Source organism: Capricornis sumatraensis, chromosome 21 (assembly GCF_032405125.1).
Source record: "Capricornis sumatraensis isolate serow.1 chromosome 21, serow.2, whole genome shotgun sequence".
NCBI classification, from domain to species: Eukaryota; Metazoa; Chordata; class Mammalia; order Artiodactyla; family Bovidae; genus Capricornis; species Capricornis sumatraensis.
Window position 1 is genome coordinate 37,890,359 of NC_091089.1, and position 21,962 is coordinate 37,912,320.

Here is a 21,962-nt window from a genome sequence, read left to right on the forward strand (position 1 = left end):
AATTGTCTCTCTTAATTTCGTTGAGTTTATGTTGTTGAAATTCTTTTCCCCTTTAGAGCCACTGTTTTCACCAAGTTAAGGTGTTTTATAATATTCTCCCACAGTAACTTGCACTCAACATTCAACTAATAATTCATTCAGCTAATAATTTCTGTCAACCATATGCTGAAAGTAAAAAGCTTTTACCATGAGCTGCAGATGGAATTGTTCATTGTTGAATTAGCTGTGTGTTGGGTTGCATTGTGTATCTGACTTTTTGAGTCCTTTCCTCTCTGTGAGTGGTGTTTACATATATGTATTCTATATATGTACATCTCTCTTTATCTGTGTTGTCAGCTGTTGTTATTGTCTCCCTTCTCATTCCATATCTGAGTATTCATTTCCACCCCACCCTTGTGCTTAATTAATCATAAAGTATAGTACTAAATTTTTCTTATCATTTATTTAATATGTTCACGTTTTTAATAATCTACTTACTGCATAAGACATTTTAAATGTACCCCTAAGAAAGCTGTTCTTTACAAAAATTTACCAAAATAATATCATTTTACTTTTGCATTTGGATTCATCCACAGTTAATATTCTCCTGAAAGTGAACTTCAGTAGAAAATGGTTCCCTCTGCTTTTCATAGTTATCATTTTACAAGGACCAAAATGGCACCAGACTGTGTGTCCTAACCAAATACAACTAGTTAAGTAATACTGAATAACAAAGTATGATTTTTTTTAAAACAGAGGTTATTTTAGTAAACTTTTGTTTTAGCAACTTTAAGAAACAAAGAATATAAAGTCTAGTGAAAGTAGGAGCATTTGTTTACTGCTTTCTCTTTTGTCTGAAGACAGTACAGAGGGAATGAAGGGCAGATGCGGGAGCTGCAGGATCAGCTGGAAGCGGAGCAGTATTTCTCGGTGAGAATCACTTTTAACATGTAGACTGTTTCCAAAGCTGACTTAACAAGGGGTTTGGATGTTTAATGTGAACTGTGATTCTTTTTCAAATGACTATGAAGTAGTTTTCTCCCGTTGTATATCCCCTTCTCCACATTTCATTTCTGCATCTGTGTTGGTAGTCTAAGTTATAAAGAAATGACTATTTTTGTGCAAATATTTCCAGAATTGCTTTCAAACTGGAGCTACTTAGAAGAGTCTGTTGAGAGTTCTGTCTGCCTGGTACCAAGCTCTGGTGGGTTAGAGTGCCAGTATTACCATGTGTGGTTCATGTGTGCACATCACAGTGGCCTTCGTACATGTGTGTGTAGCTCTCGCTGCATGCAGTTGTGGGTATAACTAATGTTCAAGAGATTTTTCCTGTTTTGGCTCTGTGTGCACTTTATGAATCTGTTACACTTTTTCTCCATAAAAATCATTTTCTTTTTTTACTATAGGCCAGGTTATTTTCATTACTACTGTTGATGAGCATTTATAGCTATTGCTTTGAGGCTTTATTGAAAACTCTGAATTTTTGGTTGCCAAGCTTGTGCCCTAACATTTCAGTTTGACATTTATCTAGCTGCTCTGTTTCTGTTTCACTGGCAAGCCACCTTTACTATGGGCTTTAAGCAGTGTAATTAAATGCACAGAGTTTGAGATGCACTGCTGAATATGCCCTAGAAACCAAGTATGAACAATATTGGAAGTAATGATTTCCTCAGTAAAAAATCTGGGTATTGTTAGAGCTCTATGGAATTTCATACAGTTATGAGCTTCATGCTAATAAACTTGGTGACTTTTCCATTTTTTGTCTGTTTCTTCTTGGCTTATTATGCAATCCCTGGAATATGTTTTTAAATTAAAAAAAAAAATTCAAGATTGTTGAAAACCTTTTCCCTGAATGTAAATTAGCCTTCATTTTTACAGTGCGTGGGGGTGACTTCTACACAGCGGTCTATAATATCAAGCACACCTTTCTGTCCGTAGACTTCCATAGGGTAATCTTTCAGTGCCTCCGTATTTGGGGATGGATGTCCAAGTGATTTGTGGTAGTTCTTATGGATTCTTGATTTTTGCCTTTATAAAACAATAGAAACTATTAACTATCTTTAGTTTTGGTTTATTCTGTTGCTTGTGAGGACTGGGTTAGACGTTGCTAAATTTGATAAGTTTTTATGAGCTGAATTTAAGATTTTCTTTAGTTTTGGCTTTCAGATCAGGTTATTTTTATTTCTTCATTGATTCCACATATAAATTTCAGTAATTGAAGTTGGAGAAATGAGAATCTGATTACTAAAGGCAGAATGGACTATTTCATTTTAGAAATTGTAAACAAACCAGAGCTAGCCATCATTTTTCTTTCAGTTGCATTCTTGTAGAAATGTATTTTTCCCCTAGAGAAGTGCTGTCTCTCAGAGGGATAATTAAGTATACAGTGTAAAAGTCATACTCCACAGCTGTTTGCTGGTCCTCACTGTTTTTTCCTTATCTTTTAAACTAAAAAGTGCTAAAAAAACAGAAATTAACTTCACAATTGGAAGTTTATAACCTCTGCATCTATTACTATGAAATAAAACTGCAATGAGAATTCATGTTACTATGAAATAAAACTGCAATGAAAATTCATGTTACTATGAAATAAAACTGCAATGAAAATTCAGGTCTAAGACTTTGTATAGATATATATTTTTACTTCGGTAGATACTTCAGAGTGGAGTTGTTAGATCATACGTTAATTGTTTAACTTTATAAAGAACTACCAAATTGCTTTTAACCCCATCAATACACTTATTTATTCTTATCACTTGTTTTGCAGACACTTTATAAAACCCAGGTAAAGGAACTTAAGGAAGAAATTGAAGAAAAAAACAGAGAACACTTAAAGAAAATACAGGAACTACAAAGTGAAAAGTATGTCCATTTTACTTTAGAACAAGAATCAGTCCTACAGCAAAGATTTCTTAACTTTTAAGTTTAAACAGAGAGTAGATGTGTCTTTATTCTTATGGCAGTGGAATAGCAAATCTTACTGGCCCAATTCAGAACAAATCAAACTAAATGTTGACTAAAATTTGCCTTTATGGTGAAAAATAATTTGGTACTTTAACATTATAGCAGTTGTACAGATTCACTAAATTGTGACAGTAAATTGTTTTCAAAGGTCTCTCAATCTTCAAACATCTGTAGTTCATAGTTCATGTAGTATTTGGAAATTATAATTTTTATGTTAGGTAAAGATACTTTAGAGTCTTCCTCTTAGTATTATAAGGCAGATTAATTTCTATTGCATGTGTGCTTAGGGCTTTACAAGGAGGCAGTCTTATGAATCTATTAAGTTTAATAACTGCTTATAGCTGGAGGGTGTAAGAAAAGACATTGAAGCTAGTTTTCTCACGTTGTTGTATTGTTGTATGCCTTAGCTTTTCCTCCCTCCTCAGATCAACAACTTCTTCTTGTTCTCATTCTCAGCAAATAATCTTGTTTCCTGAAAGTCATAGGACATCTACTCTCTTCCACTAACACAGCCACTGACTTGTCTGCAGCTGTACATGTAAACCCAACCTTCCTTCTGATTCATGAAAATAGACAAAATTAACATGAGTCGACCTAAAAGGCAGCCCTTCGATCCCATCCTTTTCTGCCTGTGACTCCGATGATTCTCTCATCTTTCGTCTATTTCTTTTCTTTTTCTCTCTAATTTTTCTTGGAGTGTTGTTGATTCACAGTGTTGTGTTAGTTTCAGGTGTACCGCAAAGTGAATCAGTTACACTCCTGTATCATTTTTTCCTTTCTGTAGTCATTTCCATTGTTACATAGGCATAGAGGTAAACATTTTCTTAAAAAACAACCTCCTTTTCTTTAAACTGTATATCTACTTACAACCTGTTTTTTGCTTCCTTTTGTAGCAAACTTCCTTGAAAATTGACATACCATTTACCTTCAGTTTCTCTTCTCTTATTCTTTCTGGAGCTCATTCAAAACTTTGCACCCATTACTCTACCAAAATAACCTTTTTCAAGGTCACCTGGAGCTTTATCTTATCTTATTTAATAGCAGCAGTTGTCATCATTGATTACTGTCTCTGAATTTGCTTCATTTGGTTTCTGTGACACCGAACTCCTTTCCGCCTATTGAAGTGTCTCCTCTTCCTCACCCGTCTTTGCTCCTTTGTCGTTTTAAACTATGGAGGGCCCGAGGGATCACTCCCTGCTTGTTCTCATCCAGCCTAATGGCTTTAAATAACATCAGTGTACAAGTATATTCTCCCCTGAATTTTAGACTTGTAAATCCAGCTGTCTGACATCTCCACTAGAGTGTTTAACAAGCATATCATATATAACATGTCCAGAAAAATGCCTTACTCCCCCGCCTGTTCCTTGCTGTCTTCCCCGTGTCAGTATTAGCTATTTTGTTAGTCCTAGTTGCTTAAATCCAAAAGTTGGCATCATCTTAGACTCTTGTCTTTTTTTCTTACATTCTGCATGCAATCCATCAATATAGCCTAGTTGTAACTAAAAAGCCTGTCCAGAATCTGATCATTTCTCACCACTTTTCATCATTTACCAACTTGATCCAAACTGCCATTATCTCCAGTCTTGATTATTTCAGGTGTCTCCTCACTGCTTCTGCTCGCTGCTTCTGCCACTATATTGCTGCTTCTGCCATTGTCCCCCTACTAAGTCTGATTTTAACCAGCAGCCTGAATGATCGCTTTAAAATGGAGTACTCAGAGTGAAAGCCAGAGTCCCTCTGTTGTTTTAGAAAGCCTTCTAACACTGTTCTTTCTCCCCAATTCACTTATCACAACCACCAACACCCCTCACATTAGCTTCCTTCAGAACATTTCTTATTAGATGTTTCCTTTGCCTGAAAGCATTCTCAGATACCTGTGTGGCTCCTCTCTTACTTCCTCCTTTTCTTTGCTCAAATATCAGCTTAGTAGAGAGACATTCTTGATCGCCCTCAACCAAATAGTGACCACAACTTACAGCCTCTTCACCTTTCCTTTTATTGTTTTCTGTGGCGTACTGTATATTGTTCATTTCTTTAAATTGTCTCACCTTGCTAATATATATTTTCTGAGGGCAAGGAGTTTGTTACTGCTGTATTCCTTAAATCCCAGAACAGTGTTTGGCACACAGGAACTTTAAATATTTGTTGGACAAAAGAATGGATATTATTACTGGTTTTTGTAGTTACTATATATCTTCCTCTTTAGGCTTGAGACAGAAAATTTTATTTGTATTACTCCCTTAATAGAAAGTAGGTAGAAGTCATTCATTTATTTAATAAACATTTATTGAGCACCTACTGTATGTACAGGTTACAGTTATGACTGAAATAACTTATTGAAGACAGTTTCTCTTCCTAGGAAGAGCAGGCAAACTGCAGTGATCTGGTTGTGGTCCGAATGTCAATTCTTAGAGGCTTTAAAGGGTAATTCCCAAGGAGCATTCCTAGAATAGTTTATAGTGGTTTGCAAATCTATTTATAAATCTTCATAATCTTATTAAATTTCAGAGCTGGAAGTGACCTCAAAAATAATGTAGCTTAATCTTCTCATTTTATGGATTTGATTAAGTTGAGTTCTTTTAAGTGTAAGGAACTTGCCTAGTGTCCCTACCCAATGGGATAGAATGGGGATAGAAGGGGATCAGGGTCTAGGTCTGGCCTCTTGATTTACAAGCCAGTGACTTTCCCACTGTGCCATGCTGCCTTTCCTTCCAGATCCCAGCAAATTCCTTTTCAGGAGTAGACTGCTTGCCATTGTTCTATTACCTTTTCTTAGTTAAGCAAAATAATATGGACAAAATTTTAGCATCCTTTTTCAAAGTGTGAGAGGTTACTTTTCTAGAAAGTTTGTAATGAGTTCAGGGTTTGTTTTAAGAAATAGAATACTTGATTCTTTTATCATTTAAATAGAATTGTGTTTTTAACCATATAGTTAAGTTGGAAGAATGCATTGGATTTGTTTATACTCCTCTCTCTCTTAAATCTACCAGAGAAACTCTTGCTACTCAGTTGGATCTAGCAGAAACAAAGGCTGAATCTGAGCAGTTGGCTCGAGGGCTTCTGGAAGAGCAGTATTTTGAACTAACCCAAGAAAGCAAGAAAGCTGCTTCGAGAAATCGACAAGAGATTACAGATAAAGATCACTCTCTTAGTCGGGTAAGTGATAGTTAGCTAAGTTATGTGATTAAAATTAATTGAAAAGTCTAAACAGGCCGCATTTTAAAGTGTTTGGGTAAGTGTATGTGCATGAGTATTTCCTTACACACAATGGTCTCCTTGTATGCATATATAAAATAGTTTATATAATCTAAAACAATGGTTAATAATTGAAATTCTTATTCAGTATATTGGGGGTTTTCCCCCTTTCTGGTTATAGATCTTAATATATTTTGCTTTATTATCTTAGTAAATTGCAACTGATTTCATGGCCAAAATTCTGTAAGATTCAGAGATGGTATTTTGGGATGTGGATATCCACAAAAATACTTTGTGTATATCTACAAATCCATTATAGAGAAACCATTACTACAAACAGTTGTCTATTCCTGAGATGTATAGTATCGTCAATAGATTATGGGTCTAGGAAGGGGAATTAGAGTTATCTTCTTGGTGGTAAAGCCGCCATCAAGTGCTCTGGTGTAAGTAGATCTGGATTCAAACCACAGCTTTGCCCCTGAGAAGTTAACATCATCTTGGCAGTTTGCTTTGATTTCTTCAAGCCTCAGATTCTGTGTCATAGGATTCTTAGGAAGATTAAATGCAGTCATATAAATAGAATGGGGAACAAGTAAATTACTGAAAGTAATTGTTGGAGGGCAGAGAGAATGAAAAGCGCCCACTGAACTGAGAAGGTATCTTTAGACTAAAACACCAAGGTAGGCAGCTCTGTACAGTCTTTGGACAAGTTACTGTGGGTCCAGTAGTCACAGAGTGGGTTCAGGCAGAAAATGATCTAGAAGCATTCCTGCTGCACGCCACACCACCAGAGGACCATTGGAACAATTTTATAGTTAACCTAGGGTATGGAAGGCATATGCTTAAAAATAGGAAGCGCGTTCCTAGTTCCTAAGAATGGGTAACTAGTCTTGTCGGCATCAGGAATATGTCAGCAAAGGTCTTCATCATTGTTTGAGGACTACAGAACATAGAGGCCACTTCTGATTATTAAATAATATCTACTACCTAAGAAGCCCTTGATGACAAAGAAATGATTTTATCACACAGTGCGGTCTGGGTAGGGTCAGGGAAGGAATAAATAGGGAGGAAATATATGGGTCCACAGTGGTATCATTTATGCTAATAGCCAAACATTTTAAATTGTGCTTTTTGTCACCATTATTCAGATGAAGAAACTGAGGCCCAGAAAGATTGTGACTTGCTGAGGTCACAGAGACAGAGAACTAAATGTACATTTCCTAGTTTTTAGTCTTGCTCTTATTTCATTACATTTCGTAGTCCTTTCATTTGTATGACTGTGTATGTATACATGCACACTGAAATAATTTTTGGAAGTTAACAGTTACTTTAAAATATTTTTAATCACTTCCACATATTTCAAACTGGAAACCAGACATTTTTATAGTTAAGCAGTGTCTGACCTGTCCTTGTCTATGGAAAATGCAAGTATTTTTTTAAAGATTATTGCTTTAAATATGAGAGTAGCAGAGACTAGACAACTTCAACCATTCTGTGCTTTGTTTAGCTTGAAGAAACGAACAGCATGCTAACCAAAGATATTGAATTATTAAGAAAAGAAAATGAAGAGCTAACTGATAAAATGAGGAAGGCAGAGGAAGGTATGTAAGATTTTTTTAAAAAATTGTAACATTAAAATCAAGTTCAGAGGTAAATCTTTGTTATGTGTTAGGGTTTTGAAGAATTTGTTTTCATATGTTAAATAACTTGTGTAGCCTTAAGTTTTACCTTGAATAGTGTTAGTCACTCAGTTGTGTCTGACTCTTTGTGACCCCGTGGACTGTAGCACACCAGTCTCTTCTGTCCATGAAATTCTCCAGGCAAGAATACTGGAGTGGGTGGCTATGACGTCCAGGGGATCTTCCCGACCCAGGGATCGAACCCAGGTCTCCTGCATTGCAGGTGAATTTTTTACTGTCTAAGCCACCAGGGAAGCCCCTAAGTATTATCTTAGGGAACTTAAATATTCTCACCATCACTCCCCCCACAAAAAGGTAAATATATGAGGTGATGTATGTGTTAATTAAATTGATTGTGGGGGGATCCTTTCACAGTGTATACATATATCAGTTCTTCACATTGTACATTTTAAAATCTTAAAATTTTATTTGTCTGTTATACCTCAATAAACTGAAAAAAAGAATTATTTAATGAAGGCACTGAAAGTTACTATGTAGTATATACTATTTTGAATAATAAAGGACATTGTTACTTTGCAAGGCAGAAATTAATGGCATATTATATATGACATTTTATATAATTTGTTGACAGAATATAAATTGAAGAAGGAGGAGGAGATCAATATCCTTAAGGCTGCCTTTGAAAAGAATATCAATACAGAACGAACCCTTAAAACACAGGTATACGTGCGGTTAGCCTTCCCCGTATGTTTGTATTTGAGTATCATATTCAGAAGTTAGTATTTGCTCTTCATTTCCTTTTTCTTTAAACTGAGATTGTCAAGTCATTGGAACAAATAATGTAATACTCTTTTTTCATTAAATATAGAAGTCTTATTCAGGAAATAGGATTTCAGTTGAGTTAAGAAAGCTAATTTGTCTAGTTATCTGATTAGTAAAAAATATGTTTTAGATTGTATGGAGGACCCATAGTTGACAGTAGGAAAACTTAATGAGGAGAAAGCGTATGCTTGACTGAAGTCAAGAGAGAAGAATGAAAAGAAAGAGAAGAATGGGGAGTAAGAAACTTAAAAGGGGTGGATGTATCATTTTGCTTTGTATTTTGCAGCTAGATCAGTTTTTTACACTAAAACTTGATATCTTATCATTGTACCAGTAGGCATCCAGTAGTTTTTAATTCTTCAAAAGGTACTGTGTACCTCAGTTCTTTTTTTTTTTATTACAGTAAAATATTTTGTACTTATAGCTCCTTACCACTAATCCATTCTCTCTCAGTAATCCTTCAACTAAAGTAATTTTTCAAAAATGCACTTAATAGTCATTGAAAATCCTTCAGTGGAGATTTTACTTCTCTTTGTAAACATAGATCATGAAGATAAAGATTGACATTTATTTTTGTACATACTCCAAAAGAACGTAAGTTGAAAGAAAATTAACTAGGACCAGTATTTACAGCATATACAGATAAATATAAAGAGGATCTGCAAATAGGAAAAAAGTTCAGTAGAAAAAAGAAAAAGCCAAGGGACACTTGAGGAAAAAAAAGCAGTAAAGATTTTTTTAAAAGGCTCAACCATGGGGACTTACTGGTGCTCCAGTGGTTGAGACTCTGTGCTTCCACTGCAGGAGGCATGTGTTTGAGCCTTGTTAGGGAACTAAGATCCCACATGCCTCAAGGCGTGACCAAAACAGAAAAGGTTCAGCCACAGTAGTAAAGCAAGAAATAAGAATGGAAACAATAATGAGATATCTTTTTGACAATCAAATTGACAGGTTTTAATGAGTCATGATACTCAGCTGTGAGTATTATAAGCACATGGGGAACGTTCATTCATACAAAAACAATTTAATAGAAGAAAGCATTTGAATGTGCATATTCTGTGACCCAGTATGTGCTCATTTAGGAATTTATCCTATTTAAATACTTCCGTAAATTCTCAAAAGAAATATACAGAAATAAAATTGCTATGTTATTTTTAAAAGTGAGAAACTAAAACTAACCCATACAATGAGATGCAAAGAAGCCATTAAAAATTAATGAAGTAGATCTACATGTAAGGACACAGAGAAATAGATATTTAATACAGTATTAAATTTAGGGAGCAAGTTGCAGCACACAGTGTGTTGCAAAATTCCATTTAAAATGGAAACATTTATATATAATCTACTTATAGTTTTAGGAAAAGTCTAGAAGGATATGCACCCAGTAGATTGAAAGAAAAGAGAAGGCTTTAGCAGAGATAGTCTTTGATGAGTGATAACTATAATAGCTTTTCATGTTCTTCACATTATACTTCTGTGTTTTTTTTGTTAGATTTACTGCTGGAAAAAACTAAATAGCCGTTTATGAGTTCGGTGAAGTAAGCCTTTACTGCACTAAAAAAATTACTCAAGGGTTCTTTATCCTTGATGGGATCTAATCTACATGGAAATGATAGTGGTTAGGGATTTGTTCTATCTTGATGGAAAAATCTGATTTTTTTTTTTTTTAGCTACTACAGGACAGATATACCATAGCTTATGTTTCTTTTTCTTGGTTTATGTAACTAATTCCCTGTGCTTTTAACAGTTCTGTCTTATTTAGAATATATTTTTTCCTTCTGGCCAAAGGGGTTAGCCTCAACTATATTTACAACCTCTTTCCCATTCAGGAGGGCCTGAGTATGGTGCTTCATCCACCCGCTCTCCTATTTGTCTAAAAGAAAAGAATTATCTTGAGCCTTTTTGCCTGTGTACTGTTTCGTCTAATTCTTGTGTCATTCTTGGCTCCCCTCCTTAATACCATTTCTACTTTGCTCATTCGATTCCTGTTGGTCTTTTTAAGAAACATACGTGGACACAAATGCAGGTATTCCAGGAAGCCTTCCCTGACCTCTCCTAGTCTCAGTTAGGTACTGCTTCTGTAGCACCTTGCTTGCTTCTTTTTCCTGATTTTCCACTCAGCACTGTCATGCTTGCTTTCCAGCTCCTCTGCCAGACTAGGATGTCTTTGGGTTAACTGTATTTTCTGTCCGTATATCTAGTGCCTATCAGAGTGCTTACATGCAGTATAGTAAGTGCTGAATAATTGTTGAGCAGTAACTGGATTTTTGGTAAGCTTATCTGTTTCTTATTAAACATTTGAACAATGAGATGAGTCAGTAATACTTACTTGTGCTACCAGTTATCCTATTCCAAACTTCATTAGGTTCTCCTAATTTTCACACCCACATTTTGAAGGAAATGTTTTTGAAGGAAAAAAATTTTTTTACTGGAGGCTTAAATTGAATAGCTACAATAAAGAACCTTATTAATAACATTTTAATATCAAAATAGGCTGTTAACAAGTTGGCAGAAATAATGAATCGAAAGGACTTTAAAATTGATAGAAAGAAAGCAAATACGCAGGATTTGAGAAAGAAAGAAAAAGAAAATCGAAAGCTCCAACTTGAACTCAACCAGGAAAGAGAGAAATTCAACCAAATGGTAGTGAAACATCAGAAGGAGCTGAATGAAATGCAAGCGGTAAGGTTGTGTGTGTGCATTTGTTATTACTGTATATACCTAGCTATTTATCTTACTTGTTGAGTATAAAAAATGCATATTTAGGTTTATATTCTTCCCAGTTTGATTACTATTACTCTAATATGAACCATGATCTTGACAAACTAGGAAGATACTCTGTTAACTATAACTTGAGTAATTTTTACCCCTTAGCATCTGCTTGATTAGAAATGCTACTTTTGGAGAAACCACTAAGGGTTTTCCTCTGTATCTTTTACACTTTCATTTGGAACCATAAAAGCATTTTCTATTGTTTTAACAGGTGTTTGAGTTTGGTTTTTAATGCTTTGTGTTTTAGAAGAAAAAAAAACAAAATACTTTTTTAAAGCAAAGAGAAAAGGAGCTTATGCATGCAGTGTATTACTGAGGAAGAGAACTTGTGTTTTTATAGTTGTATTACAATCTGTGGTGGTAAACATTTGTGAAGTTTATAGTCAGTTTTTAGTATTAGCAATTCTCGGTTACGTATTTTATAACTCCACTGATTCTTAGTTTCTAATGTTGGAGATTTGAACTTAATTGTTTATATTATCTTGTTACTTTTTTATTTTTTAAATAGCAATTGGTAGAAGAATGTACACATAAGAATGAGCTTCAGATGCAGTTGGCCAGCAAAGAGAGTGACATTGAGCAGCTGCGTGCCAAACTTTTGGACCTTTCCGATTCTACAAGTGTTGCTAGTTTTCCCAGTGCTGATGAAACTGATGGAAACCTTCCAGGTAAGAATAATTTCTGTTACTTCATTCAAGTTTGCTAAAATATGGGAATTAATGTAGATTTCTTTTTTTGGATTTGTAACTCTGTCATTTTGTCCATGAATTCTTAAGAAGGGATTTACGTTTCTCATGGCCCAGAGTCTGATATTTGCATACTTACTGCATTTTATAGCATGAAAGCATTTTATAGTCATAAACAATCTTAGGCTCTTAAAATAGGTCTGAATGGCTCTTATTAAATAGAAACCTGAAGTTTATGAATCAGTATTGAGTAGCCCATCCCTGTGGTGAAAGTCAAAACTGCTGCTACAACTCTCAGTGTTTAAGGAAAATTGTACATGTGTTTATGTGTAGCAGCTGTTTAGTGTTTTATGTATTTTTGTGCTGGAACTAAGAACTGTACTTAATAATCAGAACCATAGTAGCTCTATATAGAATCCTACCTAGTGCTATAGTGATAAACTTCAACCAGACTTAAAGTTTCAAATTTGGAGACGTAGATAAAAGCAGTTGGGAGGTGTAGAGAGGTGGCAGGGAGTGAAGTAAACACAAAAGTGAGGAGCTAGGATGTCAGACTTTCTCTTCTTTTTATTTTATTTTTTCCAGTGGAGAATCTGAAAGAAAAATACTGCCTCATTTTTGGATACATTGTAGTGTGGATTTTAGTACATTTATGTCTTTAACAGAGATGAGCAGTACACGTGATGCAGGTTCAATTTAGAAATTAATAGGTTATAAATAGTAAACCATGCATTGTCAGTGTTAAAGGTATACATATACACACAGAGACATACCCATTTAATGTACTACATATTCTTAGTTCAAGGTCTTGAGAGTTTTAAGTGGTCTTAAACTTGAAGTAGATTTTAATTAATGTAGTTCCTGAATAATGCATGAAAAGAAAGATACAGATCACCACATTTGATATGATAAGGATCTATGTTAACAGATATTACTTGTTTTTGTTGTTGTTGAGAATTTGAAATAAGAAACGTGATAGGCTACCTAGAAAATTTCATGTTGTTGTTATTGGTCAAGAAAGTGAAATTCAAAATAGGAAGTGAATTCACTTCTGATATGTATTCTATGTAATAGTCATTCTTTTGTGGCTTTGCCAGCCCATAAATGAGATATCTGGAAAGGGAAGGGCAGGGAATAAATATTTCTTACTCCGATGGTCAAAAAATTCCTTCTGTTTTCCCATTTTTGGCTCTCTGAAACCTCCAACCTCTTGAAAATCTTGTAGCTTCACTTCCTTATCAGAGGATCACTTTGGATTTAATAAGAATCTCTAGCTTCAGCTGTTGTTTGAGCATCATTGTAAAGTTATGACCCAGTTATCAGTTAAGAAAGAATATGACATGGGAATTCCTGGCGGTTCAGTTGTAAGGGCTTTGTGCTCTCACTGGAGAGGTCCTGCGTTCAAAAGTTTTTTTGTCTTTATTCCATCCATTTCCCTTCAGCTTTGTTTATAATGTCTTACTATGTATGCCTTCGTTGTCTTTTTCAGAATCCTGATCTAATAAGTCTATTCAGGAGGGATCGGTCAGCAAAAGAAATTTTTAAATGGTTCTACTGGTTCCATTCTGAGCTATACTTAGTATAGCTGTGTATTTTGAGAGATTTTTGCTTTTAATATTTTCAAAGTTCAAGCAGAGGGGAAAAATAGGTGCTGGTGGCCATTCTCCACTGACCAGTCAGGGTCTCTCTCTATTACTGTGTTCTGAATTTGAAATTTTACAGAGGTCTTTACAGTGCTGCACCTTTTCATATTGGAGGCTGTGACTTTCATATCGGAGGTAGAAATTATGGATAATTATCATCAACGTTACTTTACCTCTGTATCAGATATCTTACTGCTTGCTGTTGCTGCTAAGTCACTTCAGTTGTGTCCGACTCTGTGTGACTCCATAGGCAGCAGCCCACCTGGCTCCCCTGTCCCTGGGATTCTCCACGCAAGAATACTGGAGTGGTTGCCATTTCCTTCTCCAGTGCATGAAAGTGAAAAGTAAAAGTGAAGTCACTCAGTCGTGTCGACTCTTTTGACCCCATGGACTGCAGCCTGCCAGGCTCCTTCGTCCATGGGATTTTCCAAGCAAGAGTACTACTTACTTGAAAGTCTATGTTTATAAAGTCTTCCCATTTACTAGACCTCTGGCAAATAAAGTTAAGTTTTTGCGGTCATATCTAGAAAGAATTGTAAAAAGTTTTGGCATTCATTCTTAATTTGAGAGTTACCTATCATTCACATGTCTGAAAGATTTTTTGAAGGTAATGATTAATTTTATTTAGTTTGGAAGACTGATCAGTGATTGGAGATAATCAGTACATCTGAATTCTTGAGCATTGATTGATTTTTTTTTCTTTTTTATATCACTTCTCAATTAATTTTTTGGAATGGTTCTCTAGCTGTGTTTCTTAAGCAATATGTAGTTCATCCAAGTAAACTTTGGTAGTCTTCAGAGATTAGTCTTGATGTTTGAATTGGCTGTATTTGGTACTGATTTACACCTCTTTCTTACATTATCCTCTTTCTTATATGAGTTACATATAATTAACTCTTAAAGGAGTTAATTGCTCATATTGCAATCATGCACATCTAAAATTTTTTTTTAAGTTCAAATTTCTCTACAAATAAATGAGACCTGGGACCAAGTTTTTTTTTTTTTTTTTTGTACTTCTATAGTATGTTATTGATAATAATCTAGACTTAGAAGTCCTCCACATTTATTTATCTGGAGAAGCTGATTTCTGTTTGTATTATAGAAGAATTTAGAATATTATACTTTCGGGTTGCCACTTAGGTCACAGGTGGTCATAGTTTTAAAGGAGGTCCTTACAACTAAAAATAATTTTAAAGAACTGAATAAAAAACTGGTATATTAAGTTGCATATAAGACAAGAGTAAGTAATTTTTTTTAATCACTGAGTTTGGTTTACCTGCTTCTCTGAAGGGAATTCACTGGAAGGAAAGACTAAAATTCTGTTATAACATTGGCAAAAAATAACTTTAAATTGTCAAAAACCTTCATATATCTTCAGCACTTTTTTTGAGTTTCTGATTTCTTCATTTGATTTCAATTAGGGCAGATAGAAAATTGGGCTTATTTAATTCATAAAATGCCTTTGATGTATAAAATTTCTATAGGAACACTGAAATGGCACCATTCAACAATTCATTGAAAATATATTTCAGTCAGTATATTCAAAGAAAACACTGGCAAATTAATCCAAACTAGAACCAGAAAGCTTATATATTTCTGGCACTTATTCTCATAGAGAAATAGCTTGGAAGGAGGATATTTTGGCATATACAATTTTGTATAAATGTCAAGATTTCCATGGCTTTTATGTCTTTTATTTTTAGTGAGGAATTACTGGTATGAAATGGACTTTGGCACACTGAAGGGAACTTTTCCTAGCAATAACTTTTCCTTTTGTAAATTAGAATATTTGTGAATAATCAGCAACCTTCTGTATGTTATTGAATATAAATTAGCCATGTGGTTTCTAAATTACAACCATTATTTAAATAGAGTGTGACTTTACTTGACTTTACTTGGAGAAGGCAGTGGCAACCCACTCCAGTACTCTTGCCTGGAAAATCCCATGAACGGAGGAGCCTGGTAGGCTGCAGTCTATGGGGTCTCTGAGAGTCGGGCACGACTGAGCAACTTCACTTTCACTTTCACTTACTTGGCTAATTAAGAGAGAAAGAACTACAGAATAATAATTTTTTAACAGGTGTATCAGGTACCTACTCTGTATGTCAGATGCCTTGGGGTGTATATATATATATATATATTTTTTTTTTTTTAAGTGTTAGGATGTGGTACCCTGCTCTCAAACTTTCAAAGGAACTGCCTAATGGGACAGATTAATTATTGATGAACAAAATAATAATGCCAACTAAGAAAAAAGTTGGGAGAAGAGGATCACTTTGAACTGAAGTTTCTCATTATTTCTTCCACTTTAACAACTAAATGAAGGAGAATAACAAAATCAGAGGCCATTAGGTACATGGAAGAAGCTGCAACAAGATCATCACTCCTGATTCAATTAACTGCAGTTTGTCTAAGGAAAGATTAGCACTGTGCTCTAGGAATTGAAACTCAGAATTAGATTGCCTGGGTGAACCCTGGAGCTTGGCCAGTTGCTAGGATTACTCTAGGGCAAGTCAGTTCACCTTGCTAAGCCTTAGTCTCTTTATTTGTAAATGGAGGATGATAGGAGGACCCATCTTCTTTTATATTTCTGAGAATGTAATATCTTATGTTCATGAGGTTATATATAGATTATATATGAGGTATTACTTGCACTTGATAAATAATAAATATATAATAAATGTTACCTATTATCATTACTTTTAAGACCAGACTGTTTTACAGCTTTTAAGTTACACAGAGGAAGGTAATATATATTCCCCTAAGGCTCATGATTTAAACAAAGGTATAATGTCACATAGCATTGTACCTTAAAGTTGGTTGCTTTTCGTCTGTATTTCAAATGTAATAGATCTAAAAAATTAAATTATTGTCTTATCTCTCACCTGATATAAAATAATTTCTAAATGGAATCATAAACATTAATTATATTTAGTATGTATTTAATATATTTAAACGTTAATGATAATCATTATAAAATGCCTTGATTGAGTTAGAGAGTTTCTGGTGGGCACAAACTGGTAAAAGATTATCAGTTTTACCTGCTGAATTCCGTGTTCTTTTACTGTTGATTCTGATACTACAAACTTTAAAGGCTTTATACCTCTTTAGTTTGCTAAGAATTGTAATTGGACTTACCACTAGAATTAGGGAATCTCTCCGCATCCACATTTGGACACTTTCAATGAAATTGTTAATAGATGTTTTACCAGATCGTTTATCAGAATATTGTACTGAGAAAACAAATAAAATGCTTGTCTCTTATTCTTTATATCTAGTTGGTTCTGCCTGCATTCCTTATTTATTTATCTTCTATTCTTATCTTCTGTGAGTAATAGGACACTTCTGTACTTTTGCTTGCTCTTTCTCATGTAAATCATGCCTCTCTGACTTGTTCCACTTGCTGCATTTTTTTTTTTTTTGGCTCAGTACTTTTATATCAATGTTAAGTGATATTTAAAGTCTTCTGTATCATATCCCATTTAAGCTGCAATCCATTCCAGTCTTGCCTGGCTGTTAAGGGTAGTGTCATTATTTCATACTTTTATGATTGAGTACTGAAAGTTAATTTTAAGGGGAAAGTGGCTTGGAATTTTTTTCTGCAATTTTTGTATGGCCATTAAAGTTGATTTGTGTGATTGAAGCATGAAAGAGCAGATTTTAGCACTTACTCATGTAGCTGTGTTCCAATGCCTGCTGCTGCATGCTGTCAGACAGCTTGTAATAGCTTTTCCTTTTGTGACAGAATACTATATATTTTTTTCCATCTAGAATCAAGAATTGAAGGTTGGCTTTCAATACCCAATAGAGGAAATATCAAAAGATATGGCTGGAAGAAACAGGTACCATATAACTCATTTTTTTTAGTTGATATTTTGTTGTATATTTTATTTTTAAATCATAGAGCTTATATTAATTGTCATTATTTTTAGATTGATACAATATAATCTAGACATAAAAGGCAAGTATTATACTTACCACTTTAAACCAAGTTAATACTGATGTTTTCTCTTCCCCTTGTTTTTTTCATTTTAGTATGTTGTGGTAAGCAGCAAAAAAATTTTGTTCTATAATGATGAACAAGATAAGGAACAATCTAATCCGTCTATGGTATTGGACATTGAGTAAGTTGCCTTTTATTCAATCTTAAGTCTGTTGAGTGTTAAATTATTTTTATTTTTATTTTTTTATTTTTTTGAGATGCAGATCTTTTATTTTTTATTCTTTTTTTAAAAATTATTTAATTTATTTATTTTTTAAATTTTAAAATCTTTAATTCTTACATGTGTTCCCAAACATGAACCCCCCTCCCACCTCCCTGCCCATAACATCTCAGTGGGTCATCCCCATGCACCAACCCCAAGTATGCTGTGTCCTGCGTCAGACATGGACTGGCGATTCAATTCTTACATGATAGTATACATGATAGAATGCCATTCTCCAAAATCATCCCACCCTCTCCCTCTCCCTCTGAGTCCAAAAGTCTGTTATACACAGCTGTGTATTTTTTCCTGTCTTGCATACAGGGTCGTCATTGCCATCTTTCTAAATTCCATATATATGTGTTAGTATACTGTATTGGTGTTTTTCTTTATTAAAATTAAAAGCTTCTGCACAACAAAGGAAACTATAAGCAAGGTGAAAAGACAGCCTTCTGAATGGGAGAAAATAATAGCAAATGAAGCAACTGACAAACAACTAATCTCAAAAATATACAAGCAACTTATGCAGCTCAATTCCAGAAAAATGAATGACCCAATCATAAAATGGGCCAAAGAACTAAATAGACATTTCTCCAAAGAAGACATACAGATGGCTAACAAACACATGAAAAGATGCTCAACATCACTCATTATCAGAGAAATGCAAATCAAAACCACAATGAGGTACCACTTCACACCAGTCAGAATGGCTGTGATCCAAAAATCTGCAAGCAATAAATGCTGGAGAGGGTGTGGAGAAAAGGGAACCCTCCTACACTGTTGGTGGGAATGCAAACTAGTACAGCCACTATGGAGAACAGTGTGGAGATTCCTTAAAAAATTGCAAATAGAACTACCTTATGACCCAGCAATCCCACTGCTGGGCATACACACCAAGGAAACCAGAATTGAAAGAGACACGTGTACCCCAATGTTCATTGCAGCACTGTTTATAATAGCCAGGACATGGAAACAACCTAGATGTCCATCAGCAGATGAATGGATAAGAAAGCTGTGGTACATATACACAATGGAGTATTACTCAGCCGTTAAAAAGAATTCATTTGAATCAGTTCTGATGAGATGGATGAAACTGGAGCCGATTATACAGAGTGAAGTAAGCCAGAAAGAAAAACACCAATACAGTATAAATTATTTTTAGACTTACCATTTAGTTGTTATTTTGTTATTTAAACTATGTTATAAACTTCTTTCCCTAACAAATTTAAATAACAGCTTTATATTAAATTCTACTTTTATCAAAATATGAGAAAGAAAACATTGCATACCTGATTGATGTATTCGAAAAGCATTTTTTAAAAATGTCAAGTATTTATTGGTATTACATTCATAGAACATCTCAAAAAATGTATAATTATGTTGGTCATTAATAATAGGTCAAAGAGGCCCAAGCTGAAACACAGAGAAATTCCAGCGCGGGGATCCCTCACTGCCCTGTTGTGGCCATAGGAGCCACAGGGCACCCTTCCTGTACCCCCTCTAATCCCTGGCAACCACTAATCTGTTCTCCATTTGTGTAGTTTTGTCACTTCAAGGATGTTATATAAATGGAATCAAATAGTGTGTAACGTTTGAGATACGCTTTTTCACTCAGTGTAGTTCCCTTGAAATCCATCCAAGATGTAGTTTTTTTCTTTTCATGATTGAGTGTTCTGTTGTATGAATATATCAAGAGTTTGTTTAACCATTTATTTGCGTTTTTTAAATTTTGGCCTATTAAAAATAAAGCTGCTTTGAACATTCATATGCCAGTTTTCATACAGATTTGTAAGAACTTGCCGTAGTCTTTTTCCAGAGTGGCTCCGTAGTTTTCTGTTTCTGCCATAGTTGTATGAATGATCTAGTTTTTTTGCATCACCACCAGCATTTGGTTTTATTACTGTCTTTACTTAAAAAATTCTGATAGGTTTATAGTGAAACTTACTCTGATTTTAATCTACATTTCTCTAATAACTAATCTTTTCCTATGCTTATCTGCCACCTCTGTGTTCTCTTCAGTGAAATACCTGCTTTTGTCTTTTACTGTAAATGTGTTTTTATAATCGCCTACATCTTCTTTTCATTTTAGTAAATTGTTTCATGTTCGTCCTGTAACACAAGGAGATGTGTACAGAGCTGAAACTGAAGAAATTCCTAAAATATTCCAGGTAAAAATCTGAAGTTATAACTGTAGTAGATCCTTTACCTAACTTATAAGTGTATTTGTGAAGTAAACGTAAATGCATCAGTACTTTTATACATTTGAAACTTGTTTGTGCAGATCCAGGCTTTTTTAATCTTCTGTTTACCATTTCTGAATGTAGATACTGTATGCAAATGAAGGTGAATGTAGAAAAGACTTAGAGGTGGAACCAGTACAACAAGCTGAAAAAACAAGTTTTCAAAACCACAAAGGCCATGAGTTCATTCCTACACTCTACCACTTTCCCGCCAACTGTGAGGCCTGTGCCAAACCTCTCTGGCATGTTTTTAAGCCACCTCCTGCCCTGGAGTGTCGAAGATGCCATGTTAAGTGCCACAGAGACCACATAGATAAGAAAGAGGACTTGATTTCTCCATGTAAAGGTAAGGCATGAAACTGATTCTTATACCATTTAATAAGATAACTTCTTCAGTGTAGCACTTCCTGTAACAAGTTGAAAAGAGATAATAAGATGTAATGTTTTGGCACTGGTCCAGCCACATATATATTTCTGATTTTACTTTATTTTTACTAGGTTATGACTAATGTTTTCTCTTTAAATTTTCTGACTTAATTAAAAAGAGAAGATATTGTCCAAGCTTAATTTAGCGTAGTAAATCTTTTCAAATTGTTAAGAACCTGTGAGAGGGCTCCTTTAAGTATTATGTGACTTTGATTGTGCTCTTTTTTCTTAAAATAGTAAGTTATGATGTAACATCAGCAAGAGATATGCTGCTGCTAGCGTGTTCTCAGGATGAACAAAAAAAATGGGTAACTCATTTAGTAAAGAAGATCCCTAAGAATCCACCATCTGGTTTTGTGCGTGCATCCCCTCGAACACTTTCTACAAGGTCCACTGCAAATCAGTCTTTCCGGAAAGTGGTCAAAAATACATCTGGAAAAGCTAGGTAAGGATTGAGGTATTAACCTTTCTCACACTAAGTGACTGGATAATAGCTGTCAAAACCCAAAATCAAATTGTTCTTTTCCCTGTAAAAGGCATCATTTGTAGTTGGGTCTTTATATATGACTTAAAACGACTTTACAAAGTAGTTTAACTGATTCCTGTTTCAAGCTCAGAATATTTATAAATATCGTATTTATTTAGTTCCATGTCAGGTTTTATTGTCGTTGGTTGTGTTATATATGGTATATCAGTTCAGTTCAGTTCAGTCGCTCAGTCGTGTCCGACTCTTTGCGACCCCATGAATCACAGCACGCCAGGCCTCCCTGTCTAACACCAACTCCCAGAGTTCACTCAGATTCACGTCCATCGAGGCGGTGATGCCGTCCAGCCATCTCATCCTCTGTCGTCCCCTTCTCCTCCTGCCCCCAATCCCTCCCAGCATCAGAGTCTTTCCCAATGAGTCAACTCTTCGCATGAGGTGGCCAAAGTACTGGAGTTTCAGCTTTAGCATCATTCCTTCCAAAGAAATCCCAGGGCTGATCTCCTTCAGAATGGACTGGTTGGATCTCCTTGCAGTCCAAGGGACTCTCAAGAGTCTTCTCCAACATCACAGTTCAAAAGCATCAATTCTTTGGTGCTCAGCCTTCTTCACAGTCCAACTCTCACATCCATACATGACCACTGGAAAAACCATAGCCTTGACTAGACGGAACTTAGTCAGCAAAGTAATGTCTCTGCTTTTGAATGTGCTATCTAGGTTGGTCATAACTTCATGTGAAACTTTGCTCATCTTATTTTTAGCTGTGTTAGCATAGATTTTTTTTTTTAATCAAAATTATTTGACATTGTCACTATTACAAACAAACTTTTCATTTAAGTACCCAGTTTTTCTTCTTTTGGGGGGAGGGTAGTTTAACTACTTTCGACAAAATTTTTTAAAAAGTTTAAA

The 21,962-nt window shown here is 34.9% G+C and overlaps 1 protein-coding gene across 1 annotated transcript in view; it reads left to right on the forward strand.

Moving 5' to 3' along the window:
• The window catches only part of ROCK1 (Rho associated coiled-coil containing protein kinase 1), a 125,040-nt gene that overhangs the window by 100,789 nt on the left and 2,289 nt on the right, over positions 1 to 21,962 (forward strand). The window contains exons 21-32 of the mRNA XM_068993942.1: positions 840 to 909; positions 2,747 to 2,841; positions 5,934 to 6,099; positions 7,646 to 7,739; positions 8,410 to 8,498; positions 11,094 to 11,282; positions 11,881 to 12,040; positions 17,473 to 17,543; positions 17,737 to 17,825; positions 19,993 to 20,071; positions 20,228 to 20,489; positions 20,807 to 21,014. Coding sequence (XP_068850043.1) covers positions 840 to 909; positions 2,747 to 2,841; positions 5,934 to 6,099; positions 7,646 to 7,739; positions 8,410 to 8,498; positions 11,094 to 11,282; positions 11,881 to 12,040; positions 17,473 to 17,543; positions 17,737 to 17,825; positions 19,993 to 20,071; positions 20,228 to 20,489; positions 20,807 to 21,014 — 1,572 coding nt within the window. The remainder of the gene's footprint in view (positions 1 to 839; positions 910 to 2,746; positions 2,842 to 5,933; positions 6,100 to 7,645; positions 7,740 to 8,409; positions 8,499 to 11,093; positions 11,283 to 11,880; positions 12,041 to 17,472; positions 17,544 to 17,736; positions 17,826 to 19,992; positions 20,072 to 20,227; positions 20,490 to 20,806; positions 21,015 to 21,962) is intronic.